Raw genomic sequence first — 15,968 nt, forward strand, 5'->3', positions numbered from 1 at the left:
GTCCATTGCTCGTGTTTCTTGGCCCATACAAGTCTCTTCTTCTTATTAGTGGTGGTTTCTTTGCAGCAATTCGACCATGGAGGCCTGATTCACACAGTCTCCTCTGAACAGTTGATGTTGAGATGTGTCTGTTACTTGAACTCTGTGAAGCATTTATTTGGGCTGCAATTTCTGAGGCTGGTAACTCTAATGAATTTATCCTCTGCAGGAGAGGTAACTCTGGGTCTTCCTTTCCTGTGTTGGTCCTCATGAGAGCCAGTTTCATCATAGCGCTTGGTGGTTTCTGCGACTGCACTTGAAGAAACTTTCAAAGTTCTTGAAATGTTCCGTATTGACTGAGCTGCATGTAATGATGGATTTGAGTTTCTCTTTGCTTATTTGAGCTGTTCTTGTCATAATATGGACTTGGTCTTTTACCAAATAGGGCTATCTTCTGTATACCAACCCTACCTTGTCACAACACAACTGATTGGCTCAAACGCATTAAGAAGGAAATAAATTCCACAAATTAACTTTTAACAAGGCACACATGTTAATTCAAATGCATTCCAGGTGACTACCTCATGAAGCTGGTTGAGAGAATGCCAAGAGTGTGCGAAGCTGTCATCAAGGCAAAGGGTGGCAACTTCGAAGAATCTAAAACATAAAATATATTTTGATTTGTTTAACACTTTTTTGGTTACTACATGATTCCATATGTGTTATTTCATAGTTTCTACAATGTAGGAAATAGTAAAAAATAAAGAAAAACTCTTGAATGAGTAGGTGTCCAAACTTTTGACTGGTACTGTATGTACAGTATATGTGGAGCATAATGTATTTACAGTTTTATTCACGTTGTCATGTACTTGTGACAAATAATGCATTCCGATTATTGCACAGATTGTAATAGACACCTGTGATTTGTGTAAAATACTCTTTTAAGGTTGTACTAATTATGATGAGCTAATGCTAAGCTATTTGCCAGCTATGTGTGGCACCATGTTTGTTGACATTATACAATGCATTCTGGGTGTCATGTAAACATCTGTCAGACCAAAGATGTTATAATGAGGTGAAGGAATGGTTCACTTATCTTTCGAGTAAACTTCCGTAATTGAATGGAAGTGATTGATCGTAGACGACACACCCCTTCAACACTGCAAACAGACCAAACTCATCTTGTCTCCTCTTCATATCTTTGGTTGAAGCGAAAAAACAAACATGGTGGTGTGCACAAACTACATATCGTCGGATTACTTAAGATTTTTAGAAAGTGTTTTACTCAATTATTTTGATCAATGATGTGACGTATTGTAAATAGTAATTGTTATTAGCTAATTCATATTGTGGTTTCTGTCAGCCGAGAGTTAGCGCTAGGACTAATGTAGCCTACATTTTCCGGCTGGATGATTGTGTTATGCCGTCGCTACTTCTGTGAGTGTCTGAACATTGCATCCAAAAATAAACTGCTCACATTCAGGACATAACTTTGTAAGGAGTGTGTTTGTGCAAAATGTTTCTGTGAAAAAACAGTGTGGCCAGCTCAAACGCTAACTGTTGCGTCAATCGAAACTGGACGTTCTAAATACGCGTTCTAATCACACCGGTTTGAGAGTATGCTGCAGGGACCACTGTAGAATGATCACACCCGGTTGTTGGTACATGTCAAAGGGTTAAAGAACATAACCACTCTTTTTATAGATTTCTTTCCCAATTTCGTGGAATCCAATTGGTAGTTATAGTCCTGTCTCATCGCTGCAACTCCCGTACGGACTTGGGAGAGACGAAGGTCACGAGCCGTACGTCCTCCAAAACACAACACTGCCAAGCCGCTCTGCTTCTTGACACAACGCCCGCTTAACCCGGAAGCCAGCTGCACCAATGTGTCGGAGGAAACACTATACACCTGACTAACGTGTCAGCGTGCATTGCGCCCGGCCCGCCACAGGAGTCGCTAGAGCACGATGGGACAGAAATATCCCTGCCGGCTAAGCCCTCCTCTAACCCGGACAACGCTGGGCCAATTGTGCGCCGCCCCATGGGTCTCCCGGTCGCGGCCGGCTGCGACAGAGCTTGGACTCAAACCAGGATCTCTAGTGGCACAGCTAGCACTGCGATGCAGTGCCTTAGAGCACTGCGCCACTCGGAAGGCCCCTTACCACTCTGATATTGGTGATGTTAGACCTACTCACCTGACACACATTCTCCTTCAATGAGGCCACGCCCCCTCTGTCCACTATGATCTTCTTATTGGGGAAGAGTGTGTCATCGCACTGTGAAGACTCCTCCCTCATTGATGAAAAGCTGTCATCGAAACTGGATGTAAAACCCTTAGGAGCAAAGAAGACAAAAATCAGCAGGACAGTTCAAGCACCGAAAGCCACATTGCAAGCAATCATGCCGTAACACTATTCGATGCATAATTTTTTTTTTCAGGTACGTATTGATGCATGTTTTAGTGTAATTTTTTTCTTTTTTGGATCATTATTGTGTAATTACAATTTTTCCATGCAATTTCTATGTTATTATCGGGTAAAACATATGGACCATAAAATTAAGCTGCAGATTTAACCTCTTGTCTGACCTCTGGGTCTATGGTGTCCCTCCCATCGTCATGGAGATTAGTGTCCTTAGTCGGGGGCGTGGTGAGGTCGATGTCTGACCCCCTTTCCATGCAACTCGGGGTCTGGGGGCAGGGTGCAGGGGTGCAGGGCAACATTGTGGAGGATGCAGGGGTGGATGTCATTGGTTGCTTGATCTTTGATTTAAAGGAGTGTTGTCCAGAGCCTGGGGAAAAAAACCGTCAAGTCAACTTTGACCGCAAGGCCAATCAAGCCTCTGAATTAACACTCATGAGGTAAATGAAAGCAGTATTACAAAGCATTGTGATAAACAGTGTATAGCCTTACATTTCTTAATGCTTTTCCCGTACTCATCTTACACAACAGTGGGAAAGACGCTTAAGAACTGTGTAATGCGGACAGTTTGAGGGAGGTCCTTCCTGTGTAGACTGACCTGAATGAACAGCATGGCTTGATGAGCTGGACTTCAGGGACTTGACCTGTAATACACAATTAACCAGTCAACTCCTGCTGTAAGGCCTTCCTTACTGTGAAAATCAATGCACCCATAAGATACAAAAATCCTTAAAGGGGCAATCTGTAATTGTTACATTTTTTTTTAACTTTAAAATTAATTATATACAGCAATTGTTTCTTGAAGAATGTAACGTATAAATGCCTCATGAGCTTAATTCAACTGTCTAACCCCATCAGACCCAAAATATATATTTTTTTCCTCCACTGTTTGTAAACAATGTCATTGTAAACAAACACTGTATAGCTTAAAAACATGGTTAAAACCATAATTTTGATCTCATATATGGTCAGTCCTTGCATCCATTGCCCCATCTGTGAATTTAGTGGTTACATTTACATAGCTTCTACTTTTAAAAATCCACCTTTCCAGAAACAAGTCTCTCACCGTTGCCGCTTGCTATAGACCACCCTCTGCCCCAGCTGTGCCCTGGACACCATATGTGAACTGATTGCCCCCATCTATCTTCAGAGCTTGTGCTGCTAGGTGATCTAAACTGGGGCATGCTTAACACCCCGGCCATCCTACAATCTAAGCTTGATGCCCTCAATCTCACACAAATTATCAATGAACCCAACAGATATAACCCAAAATCCGTAAACATGGGCACCCTCATAGATATCATCCTAACCAACTTGCCCTCCAAATACACCTCTGCTGTTTTCAACCAAGATCTCAGCGATCACTGCCTCATTGCCTGCATCCGTAATGGGTCTGCGGTCAAACGACCACCCCTCATCACTGTCAAACGCTCCCTAAAACACTTCAGTAAGCAGGCCTTTCTAATTGACCTGGCCCGGGAATCCTGGAAGGATATTGACCTCATCCCGTCAGTAGAAGATGCCTGGCCATTCTTTAAAAGTGCCTTCCTCACTATCTTAAATAAGCATGCCCCATTCAAAAAATTTAGAACCAGGAACAGATACAGCCCTTAGTTCTCTCCAGATCTGACTGCCCTTGACCAGCGCAAAAACATCCTGTGGCGTTCTGCATTAGCCTCGAATTGCCCCCGTGATATGCAACTTTTCAGGGAAGTTAGGAACCAATATACACAGGCAGTTAGGAAAGCTAAGGCTAGCTTTTTCAAGCAGAAATTTGCATCCTGTAGCACAAACTCAAAAAAGTTCTGGGACACTGTAAAGTCCATGGACAATAAGAGCACCTCCTCCCAGCTGCCCACTGCACTGAGGCTAGGAAACACTGTCAAGACCGATAAATCCACTATAATTGAGAATTTCAATAAGCATTTTTCTACGGCTGGCCAAGCTTTCCACCTAGCTATCCCTACCCCGGTCAACAGCCCTGCACTCCCCACAGCAACTCGCCCAAGCCTCCCCCATTTCTCCTTCACCCAAATCCAGATAGCTGATGTTCTGAAAGAGCTGCAAAATCTGGACCCCTACAAATCAGACGGGCTAGACAATCTGGACCCTCTCTTTCTAAAATGATCTGCCGAAATTGTTGCAACCCCTATTACTAGCCTGTTCAACCTCTCTTTCGTATCGTCTGAGATTCCCAAAGATTGGAAAGCTGCCGCGATCATCCCCCTCTTCAAAGGGGGAGACACTAGACCCAATCTGCTACAGACCTATATCTATCCTACCCTGCCTTTCTAAGGTCTTCAAAAGCCGAGTTAACAAACAGATTACCGACCATTTCGAATCCCACCGTACCTTCTCAGCTATGCAATCCGGTTTCAGAGCTGAGCCACGCTCAAGGTCCTAAACGTCATCATAACCGCCATCGATAAAAGACATTACTGTGCAGTCGTATTCATCGACCTGGCCAATGCTTTCGATTCTGTCAATCACCACATTCTTATTGGCAGACTCAACAGCCTTGGTTTCACAAATGATTCCCTCGCCTGGTTCACCAATTACTTCTCTGATAGAGTTCAGTGTGTCAAATCGGAAGGCCTGTTGTCCGGACCTCTGGCAGTCTCTATGGGGGTGCCACAAGGTTCAATTCTCGGGCCGACTCTTTTCTCTGTACACATCAAGGATGTCACTCTTGCTGCTGGTGATTCTCTGATCCACCTCTACGCAGACGACACCATTCTGTATACTTCTGGCCCTTCTTTGGACACTGTGTTAACTAACCTCCAGACGAGCTTCAATGCCATTCAACACTCCTTCCGTGGCCTCCAACTGCTCTTAAATGCAAGTAAAACTAAATGCATACTCTTCAACTGATCACTGCCCGCACCTGCCCGCCCGTCCAACAACACTACCCTGGACGGTTCTGACTTAGAATATGTGGACAACTACAAATACCTAGGTGTCTGGTTAGACTGTAAACTCTTCTTTCAGACTCACATTAAGCATCTCCAATCCAAAATTAAATCTAGAATCGGCTTCCTATTTCGCAACAAAGCATCCTTCACTCATGCTGCCAAACATACCCTCGTAAAACTGACCATCCTACTGATCCTCGATTTCGGCAATGTCATTTATAAAATAGCCTCCAACACCCTACTCAAAAAATTGGATGCAGTCTATCACAGTGCCATCCGTTTTGTCACCAAAGCCCCATATACTACCCACCACTGCGACCTGTACACTCTCATTGGCTGGCCCTCGCTTCATACTCATCGCCAAACCCACTGGCTCCAGGTCATCTACAAGTCTCTGCTAGGTAAAGCCCCGCCTTATCTCAGCTCACTGGTCACCATAGCAGCACCCACTCATAGCACGCGCTCCAGCAGGTATATCTCACTGGTCACCCCCAAAGCCAATTCCTCCTTTGATCGTCTTTCCTTCCAGTTCTCTGCTGCCAATGACTGGAACGAACTGCAAAAATCACTGAAGCTGGAGACTTATATCTCCCTCACTAGCTTTAAGCACCAGCTATCAGAGCAGCTCACAGATCACCACACCTGTACATAGCCCATCTGTAAACAGCCCATCCAACTACCTCATCCCATACTGTATTTATTTATTTATCTTGCTCCTTTGCACCCCAGTATCTCTACTTGCACATTCATCTTCTGCACATCTACCATTCCAGTGTTTAATTGCTATATTGTAATTACTTCGCCACCATGGCCTATTTATTGCCTTACCTCCCTTATCTTACCTCATTTACACACACAGTATATAGATTTTTTTCTACTGTATTATTAACTGTATGTTTGTTTATTCCATGTGTAACTCTGTGTTGTTGATTGTGTCGAACTGCTGTGCTTTATCTTGGCCAGGTCGCAGTTGTAAATGAGAACTTGTTCTCAACTAGCCTACCTGGTTAAATAAAGGTGAAATAAAAAATAAATAAATAAAACATTTCTCCAGCTCCATTCCTAAGCTCTTTACCCAAAAAAGTGGTGGGGTGTATGCTTTGTTATTGATTGAACTGCACATTGTCCCTTTAATGCACAATGCACAACCATTCCCTAACCCCTCCATACCTTTTTCTTTGGGATTGTGGCAGCCCCCGAGTATTCCAGAATCTTCAGTGTGGGTTTTCTCTGTCTCTTACGGATGGTTTCCAAGTAAGGAACGTCACCTGCCACAGGACAGTGTTGTTATGGACCTTTACACACATCTGGGATAATACGGTGTTTAGGATCTAAGACCACTACTACAGAGGAGTAATGTAATAAAAACAGTATTTTCCTTGGTTTCACGGCACATTCCTTCCGAAAACATTTAGTAATTTTTTGCAATTCAACCAAAGTATACATTTGATATGTAAATGGTTTCTCACCAACATTCTTTGTAAGACTGTCACACAACATCGAAGGGTCTGCTTCAGGAGGCAGGGTTAGAGTATCTATGGACAGGATAGGTGCATCCTGAGGGGGAGTGTTCTCGATTAGGGGAGGGGCTTGTCCATTTGGGGTCTTGGATGGTTCCTCTGGGGGCAGGGATTGTATTTCAGGAAGTGGGTTCAGAGGGGCGTGGTCATGTGTGTTTTTTTCTGATGGTAGGGGATCTGGTTTGTTGCTGTTGGACTGTGCCACCTGGAAAAACATGAAGAGGGTATACAACTGGTATCATGATACAAAACCCTGAAAATCCAAGAGATGTAATACTGTATGTTTGAATGAGCTACCTTTCTCAAAGACTGGAGGGCCTTTTTCTGTTTCTTCCTTGTGGAGAATATCTGATCATACTCTTCTGTCCATTCTATGAGTCTTTTGCTTGGTTTTCTAATTCGTTTATGTGCTGATGAAGGACAAGTGTGCAAAAAGTATGAATATACCACACATGTAAAAACCATGTCATTTCATGATCTACAGAATTTGGCATCATGGCCCTGAATCGGACGCTTTTACTTCATAGCTTTTGATATTTTCATTATGGTATAATTCCTGAAGCAAAGTCAATGCATTGATCAGTCATAATCTACTTTGGGATACCCTTCTGTCAAACCAAGAAGAAAAAAACCTATTCCTTACCTGTGGGAGCCTCCTGGCCTTCCCCAGTACTTTGTGTAGTTTTTGCAGAATTGATGGCAGGTATAATCTGCTGGTCCAACCTTGTCTTTGTCTGAAAGGACACCGATGGGTCTGCACCACCCTGCTCCAAAGGCACCATGTTCTGTAGTCTCTCATTCATTAGCCCACTGCAGCCCTCCCCCAACCCCCCTAATGTCCCTGAATCCTGGTCAAACTTCTGCCAGGCATTGCTCGAAAGATGGTGTGAGGCCTCCATCCCAAGGTAGCCAGGTCCAGGAGACCTCTTACCACAAGGCTCTTTTCCATTAGGTTTATTTTTAGTCCCAGACAAGCCTCTCTTTTTGGCTGGCCTTTTCAAGTCCTGGTTTATGCTGCATTCAAGTTGTGGGATTTCTACTTTCAGAGAAGACTTGAGCTTGGGTTTGGCCTTTGTTTTGCCCTTGTACTGTTGACTTTTACTGAGACTAGGGCCTTGACCGAGTGACTCCTCTCCTAGTAAGGGTGGAATCACTGAAGGCTCTTCTTTTACATGGTCACTGGGTGGTCCGATTTCCAGCTCCAAGGGTGTACCATCTTTCTCCCTGGTATCGTGCTCGTCTTTCAGCAGCATGAGGAAAGTACTGAACTTGTAGTTAGTGTCTGGTTTAAAAGACACATGTTTTCCATCACCATCACTTGATTCCAGGGACTTGAAGGATAACTCTTTGATGTCTTTGAAAACGTCCATGGGAGAGAAGCATGGTGAGGGAGAGGAACAGGACATGTGAGACACACAGTTCTCTTTCTTTTCCTTCCCAGAAGTTAGAGGTATGAGGTCTGCAGGCATCTGGGATACAAAGAAGCCCTCATTTTCTGTCTTAACCTCTGCCTCAAAGTCCTTCGACCTGGTGAACTTTGATGAAGAGCAATTTGGCAAAGCTATGATCTGATTATCGTTGTCAACCTTTGAAGGTTTGTCCTCTGTATAACAGTTTGTTTTGGTCTCTGGTTTATCAGAGGGAGTGTTTGTGGAAGATGAGACCTTCCGCTCAGCTTCCTCCATAGCTTTAAGGGCTCTGGTCATGAGGCGGTTGCTAGCGGGCAGATGCGCAGGCTGCTTGCCCAGGTCCTTCGACTGATCCGAGAGCTTGGGCACACTTAAGACTGGAGTCTTAAACTGATCACCAGTCATTTCTTTGACTGTTGCATTGGACACTGGAGTCTTCGACTGATCAGCAGGGCGTTCTTTGACTATTACACTGGACACTGGAGTCTTCAACTGATGACTAGAGCATTCCTTTATTGCCACACTGGACACTTGTGTCTTTCTGTTGACAGCAGCTGCAGTTTGAGTATTTTTCTTGCAGGGGCCCTTGCTAAAGGAACTGTGTTTAGATATGGAGGTGGTAGTGATGAGTCGCCTGTCTTTTCCTGGTTTGCTGAACCACAGGCCAGTTTGGACTTCAGGCTGCGTTTTTACTTTTTTTACTACTAGAACTGAGGGCTGAGTCTGAGAGAGCTTGGATTGACGCTCAAGTGCTTTAGGACACAAAATATTGGGGATAGAGTCAAGGTCCAAATATGGACATTCTTCGATGTCCCCCTCTGGCTTGTCAGTGCTTCCATATGTTTCGGTGTTGAAGAACTCATTTTTTGATTTTGATGCTTTAGTTGGATTCTTCTTCCTCTGAGGCTTTTTAAAAATGCTTCCTTTCGTTGGGGAAGGTTTACTTTGTGGTGACACAGTTCCGTTTGTTATATGACTTGGTGCAGGGGATATAGAGGCGGATGGAATGGAGAAAGGGGGAATTGGAAGGACCTCATTCTCTGATGTGGACCCATCATGGAGGGTTGTATCTATGGAGTCAGGTATAGAGGCCACCATTTTGGGCCGCTCTGTGAGGACAGCTTCTGCCTCAGCCACACTTTTTTTCCAAGATGCTTTAAAACGCTTGGGTATCTATGGAGGAAAATAAAGTGTTTTTGTAATCACAAATATTTGTATTTTAGATACATCCAGGTAAAACATGATTGATTATTGTCCAACATACAAAAAAGCTGCGCCACATGTTTGATTCACATTAATAATTACAGTGTATTTGTAGTCTTTGTCTCTTTGCCTTCCTCTCCTGCGTATCAAGGGGAGCTGTTCAAACTCAAAGCCTCCATGAAAAGTGTGCGTAGCTTTCCCTGCGACCCAGGCAAGTTCCACAGGCTCTCCAAAGGTTCTGATGTGGTACTGCCGACAAGGCCTATCACTGGGCTCTGAAACATCACCACACAGGAGCAAAGGATCCGGGCCACTAGGTATTAGTGTTCGTAGATTTCATATTCATTGAACCTTTATCGCAGGTATAAAATACATTTTGCAAGAGAGATGTGTCCATTTCAATGTAAAGTGGATTGTGAAATATAACACTTCCAAGCTAGTACAAATCTGTTCTACTAGATCAGTTCAAACCAAACAATGGGTTGTTAAAATAATACCCAGGACCAGGGCCTACCTTTCATTTTGTGGTAGGTTCCCTGTACTGGGTCAACTGTCATCTCACAAGGCCACCAGGGTCTTCGGTTGAACTTTGCCCATATAACTTCTCCCTCTAAAAACTTTACAGGTGGAAGGGACTTCTTCTTTGGGCTGTCCATCTGTTGATAGACACCAAATAAATCAATATTTAAATTACTTCAAGACATGTTTAAAAAGGTTCAAATTAATGTAATATGCAGTACCAGTCAAATGTTTGGACACACCTACTCATTCAAGGGTTTTTCTTTATTTTACTATTTTCTAGAATAGTGAAGACATCAAAACTATGAAATAACACATATGGAATCATGTAGTAACCAAAAAAGTGTTAAACAAATCAAAATGTATTTTATATTTAAGATTCTTCAAAGTAGCCACCCTTTGCCTTGATGACAGCTTTGCACACTCTTGGCATTCTCTCAACCAGCTTCACGAGGTGGTCACCTGGAATGCATTTCAATGAATAGGTGTGCCTTGTTAAACGTTAATTTGTGCAATTTCTTTCCAACTTAATGCTTTTGAGCCAATCAGTTGTGATGTGACAAGGTAGGGTGGTATACAGAAGATAGCCCTATTTGGTAAAAGACCAAGTCCATATTATGGCAAGAACAGCTCAAATAAGCTAAGAAAAACAACAGTCCAACATTACTTTAAGACATGAAGGTCAGTCAATACGGAACATTTCAAGAACTTTGAAAGTTTCTTCAAGTGCAGTCGCAAAAAGCAATCAAGTGCTATGATGAAACTGGCTCTCATGAAGACCGCCACAGGAAAGGAAGACCCAGAGTTACCTCTGCTGCAGAGGATAAGTTATTTACAGTTACCAGCCTCAGAAATAGCAGCCCAAATAAATGCTTCACAGAGTTCAAGTAACAGACACATCTCAGCATCAACTGTTCAGAGGAGACTACATGAATCAGGCCTTCATGGTCAAATTGCTGCAAAGAAACCACTACTGAAGGACACCAATAATAAGAAGAGACTTGCTTGGGCCAAGAAACACAATCAATGGACATTAGACCGGTGGATATCTGTCCTTTGGTCTGATGAGTCTAAATTTCAGATTTTTGTTTCCAACCAACCGCTGCGTCTTTATGAGATGCAGAGTAGGTGAACGGATTATCTCCGCATGTGTGGTTCCAACCGTGAAGCATGGTGTGGGGGTGTATTGCTGGTGACACTGTCAGTGATTTATTTAGAATTCAAGGCACACTTAACCAGCATGGCTACCACAGCATTCTGCAGCAATACGCCATCCCATCTGGTTTGAGCTTAGTGGGAGTATCATTTGTTTTTCAACAGGACAATGACCCAACACACCTCCAGGCTGTGTAAGGGCTATTTGACCAAGAAGGAGATTGATGGAGTGCTGCATCAGATGACCTGGCCTCCACAATCACCCGACTTCAACCCAATTGAGATGGTTTGGGATGAGTTGGACTGCAGAGTGAAGGAAAATCAGCCAACATGTGCTCAGCATATGTGGGAACTCCTTCAAGACTGTTGGAAAAGCATTCCAGGTTAAGCTGGTTGAGAAAATGTCAAGAGCATGCAAAGCTGTCATCAAGGCAAAAGGTGGCTACTTTGAAGAATCTAAAATCTATTTGATTTGTTTAACACTTTTTTGGTTACTACATTATTCCACATGTGTTATTTCATATTTTTGATGTCTTCACTATTATTCTACAATGTATAAAATAGTAAAAATATAGAAAAACCCTTGAATGAGTAGGTGTGTCTAAACTTTTGACTGGTACTGTAAGTTAAAAAAAGTATTATATCAGAATTTACATGCCAATTTAAATACGCAAATGTAAACATAAACAAGCATTTCAATATTTCCCAAGACTATACGGTTGCTGAGTTGCCCTTTAAAATCCCTTTAACTCTATCCTAATTTTCACCAGATGCAAGATAGTGCAAATCCACATTATATTACCAACTATATTTTAAACACTGAAATGCATATATCAGCTCTGTGCACACTCTCTGGCCTAGATGTCAGTCAACCTTACTAAACGTGTATCAACTGATCATGTATAACATCAGCCACTAAACACCAGCCACTAAACAAAGCTCTGGATATGGCCTGACTAATGACTTTTATCTGTGCAGGTGTTTTATTAATTTCAAAAGGTACAACTATTAATTGTAATTCACCATATGATATGGTGGAATTACATGGATCATCTCCAGCTATGAGGATCTTATCTATTATAGAGGAAGTGACCTCGCTTGACCTTTCTAGCTAATTAGTTAGACTTTAGGCCTCTCACTATCTTCATTGACATTTCACATATAATCAAAACCAATAAGCTTGAAAATGTATGTTGCACAGTAAAACAGGTGATCTGGACTGAAAAGGAAGTACCCAGGCCAGAACTGTGATGTTACAGGATTAAATATGAGGGCTGTTGGGTACTGCATGATGTTGCTGTGAATAGCCATGTTATGCAAAAGGTTCATAACAGTACTAGGACTTGCCATTGAAGGCCCAGAGGGGCTATTCCCAAGAGAGGGCGGCTCACAGTCCCTCCCCCAGTCCTCGTCTGAACCTTCATGTGCCGTTAATGGGGGGACACTAGGGGACTGCAAGCCTTTACCCACAGATAGCCCTGGCTTCAGTAATTGCTTTACCTTCAAGTTTAAAAATTCAGGAAGTGGTTCAGGTGACTTTCCAACTTTTCTCTGTCTGTCTGTCAGAGGTAAAGCTGTATCCTCATCATCCTCTTCATCATCATCATCAAACAAAGTGGACTCAAAGTGCAGGCTGCCATTCGCAAAAGGGCTATTGCTATCCAGTGAGAAGTCTGGACTAGGTGGGTCAGAGAAGCAACAGTCACTCTTCTTCTCCACACTAGGATTAGTCTTACTGGTGTCTGTGTCTCTGCTGCTTGGCTGGGGAGCTGTGAGGGCCAAGGAATTCCCAAAGTCAGTTTTCCCAACAGCATTCCGGGTGTGCGAGAACTCCCTCTCCTCCTCTCCATGCTGTACCAGGTCCGGGTGGCTGACCATGGTGGTCAGGTGCTGTAGCCTTATCAGAGGACTGTAGGAAGAGGATAGGTCCTTGGGCATGAACCCATAGGTGGATGGAGGTTTGAGGGCAGGGGTGGTGGACAGCTGCATGGCACGTGGAGGGTCTAGTCTAGAATTGGGGTTATTGTGCTTTGAGGAGGGAGAGAAGGGGACATTGGGGGCAGAGGTCAATGTTGGGTCAGTGTGACAGGCCTGAGCATTACTGATGTGCAGTTCATAGGGCCGACTCATCCTGGCAAGGCTCCATCCTAAACATAAAAAAACAGAAATAGCCCCAAAAAATATTTAAAAAAATAAGTGATAGCAACTTTTGTTGCATGGATTTGCAATTATTGATCACATACAATTTGTTTTACTGTTCGTTGTTAGCTATTATAGAAAGTGGCAAAAATGGGGATGGTAATGGTATATTATTGAAAAGTTTTTTTTTTTTAAGTTATAAAAAAACAATAGTGTTGTAAAATTAGGAAAGTTTACAATTACTGGGTTTCGTTATACATAAAAGTGTGAGATGGTTATCTTGCCCCACCTAAAAAAAAAATTGAAAATAAAGTATTAGGCAACAGTGTCATCATCATTCCACTCCTCGCTACACCGCCAAGAACGTGGAATTGTGGCAACCTATTGCGCGTTTGGCAGGCCGCTGGTCATGTTAAAATTAGACCAGAGTACCTGTAATGACACGCTATCCTGCCCAGCGACAACGAAGGGTTAAGTTGATTTCAAAAGGCTGATGAAGAAATCGCGAAACCAAGAATAAAATGGACAGCTCTTGACAGCGCCTGTGCATCAACTCTGTGTGCCATGGCTCACGAGGCACCACAGAAATATAGGTTCACTGCATAGCTGGCACGCGAACATACAGTATCGACACACAAGTTCACACTGCCACACATACGTACAGACTTCCACCGACAGATGTATACTGTACACAATGACGGAATGTTTAAACAAATAAAAACGCGTATGACAATGATATGCCGCAAGAATCTTACCATTTAAACGTCGGTCACCGCAAAAACAACTGTCAACCCTTTCATTTCTATCATTAAATATGCTATTTTCGAATTTTGTGAAAGCGGATGAGGAGAATCCCAGCAGCAGCAATACTAGGCCAGGATCCTGTGGACATATACTCTACTTGCGATAGCTCTTACACCACCAGCGGCCCCTTCAAACGATAAATATATGCATGCATTTCACTTACTGAGAGAACCACCCATTTACAGCGGCATATCATACAGTGCTATAAGTTTCTAATTCCTTGTTACCTCATATTCAATGAATTATTAAATTATGACTATTTCCTAGCTGCCGACCTGCCCCTTGCAGCCCCTGCCTGCCCGTGTCTGTGTGAGAGCGGACCAATCGGCACTGCCTCCCAACCCCCAGCTTGGAGTATTGCTGAGGCTTTGAGTTCCACCAAAAATCCAAAGATATGTGGGATGGGAAAAATACGGGCATATTCCTCTCTACTGGTTTTTATTTATCACATACATTTTCAATTACTGTCATTCACATTAATCACTAAGACATGCCTGTCATTTGCTCAATCTGTGCCAACAATGGCATCATATCATACCCCATATGGACATCTCATGCGCTTTTAAATTATAGGATTATAATGTTTTCATGTAAATGCATTCTAATATAGGCTACCCAGAAAACAGATGGCTTCCTTGCCTTTAGACGAGTTGCAAAACCTTTTCTCTGCTCACCGGGTCCTTCAAAATGGAGTCGGTTCACAAAAAACAGGCCACAAAGTGTTAATGTGCTCGCTATGAAGTTCACATCAAAGCGAAAAAGATTGAACCGCAATTACGCACACATTTCCAATCCATCCAAAACATTCCAAAGCCTCAATGCAAAGCTGCATTCATTCATTAAACACCATTGAAGAAACCACTTTCCACAATCATATTTAGTGTATTTAGTGTATATCATATGTCAGGTTACAGAAGAAAGGTTCACGACGGGCAAATGTAACTGGTGTGTGTAGTAGGGGACAGTGTGCCATAATTCGCAGGCATTTCCATAGACTCCATCATGCCCTGAACGTCAAAAGAGAGTTTGAATCACGTATTTTCTTATTTGTGTGGATTGTTGCAAAGGAAATTATATGGTAGAGACCGTGGATAGGGGGTGGAGTGGAGTCGTCCTAGATAAATGCACAACCATTAAATATGCAAAGATGTTAATCAAATAACAGTTCTGTATTTCGGGAAGGCAAGCTATGTCTTCACACTCTCCACAAAATGAATATGCGATATTTTTGATCGAGGGGAAAATCTAAAGCCTACGGAAGAACTGCGCTGCCTGCTCAGCCTCGCTCGCATGAGCCTGGTGGGAGAGAGGGCCTGCAGTGTACGGCGATGGGCACACACAGTCAAAATAGCGCCCCGACAGATCAAACACGTTCATGCGTCTACAAGCCTTACTAAACGCGTCTTTCTTTCCTTTTTAGACTGCACTGTAACGATAAAAAAACATAACATGATGTAAAGCCTATCTATTTACATATCCGTAAAGAAATCGACTTAAAGTAAACTCTTACATCATCATCTTGTTGTGAGCCGTGTGTTCCTCTGTGCTGTGCTGTCTCTGTGTCTGTGCAGTTCGTAATGTCGGCAAAGTCAGTCATAGCAGAAGACAATGGTGGTTTGAGACAGGAGCACATGAGTTTCTGATTAAGTTAGTCAGGTTTAAGTAAGCCTTTTTATGGACAACTCTATTCGCATCTTATTTTACACCACATGCTGCCATGCCTGATTTATACACCTGTGCTCCTCCACCTCTACCCAAGCTGTTTTCACTCTTCACCTGTACAATGTGGACACTTACAAGTATCTTATCTGTAAAGGAGTCCATCATGCCTTTTTGTGGGAGAGTGATTGACAGGCCTATTCTAAAGTCTGTCACTGCCTATTAGCCTACTTACTGACAGCTCGATGT

At 43.0% G+C, this 15,968-nt stretch overlaps 1 protein-coding gene across 2 annotated transcripts in view; it reads right to left on the reverse strand.

Moving 5' to 3' along the window:
* Positions 1-15,767, reverse strand: part of nsd1b (nuclear receptor binding SET domain protein 1b) — a 30,964-nt gene extending 15,197 nt beyond the window's left edge. The window contains exons 1-11 of one of the 2 annotated variants that reach the window (XM_045693551.2): positions 15,571-15,767; positions 12,618-13,264; positions 9,958-10,099; positions 9,546-9,718; positions 7,475-9,413; positions 7,129-7,241; positions 6,781-7,036; positions 6,482-6,579; positions 2,998-3,043; positions 2,567-2,769; positions 2,175-2,312 (exon numbers count right to left, since the gene is read on the reverse strand). In XM_045693551.2, coding sequence (XP_045549507.2) covers positions 2,175-2,312; positions 2,567-2,769; positions 2,998-3,043; positions 6,482-6,579; positions 6,781-7,036; positions 7,129-7,241; positions 7,475-9,413; positions 9,546-9,718; positions 9,958-10,099; positions 12,618-13,247 — 3,738 coding nt within the window. In that variant the 5' untranslated portion in view covers positions 13,248-13,264; positions 15,571-15,767. Of the gene's footprint in view, positions 1-2,174; positions 2,313-2,566; positions 2,770-2,997; positions 3,044-6,481; positions 6,580-6,780; positions 7,037-7,128; positions 7,242-7,474; positions 9,414-9,545; positions 9,719-9,957; positions 10,100-12,617; positions 13,265-14,011; positions 14,385-15,570 lie in introns of those variants that run through there. The other variant, XM_045693552.2, reaches the window with a different exon arrangement.
* Positions 15,768-15,968: the final 201 nt, after the last annotated feature.

The sequence above is a fragment of the Salmo salar genome, chromosome 13, assembly GCF_965601325.2.
Source record: "Salmo salar chromosome 13, fSalSal1, whole genome shotgun sequence".
In the NCBI taxonomy this organism is placed as follows: domain Eukaryota; kingdom Metazoa; phylum Chordata; class Actinopteri; order Salmoniformes; family Salmonidae; genus Salmo; species Salmo salar.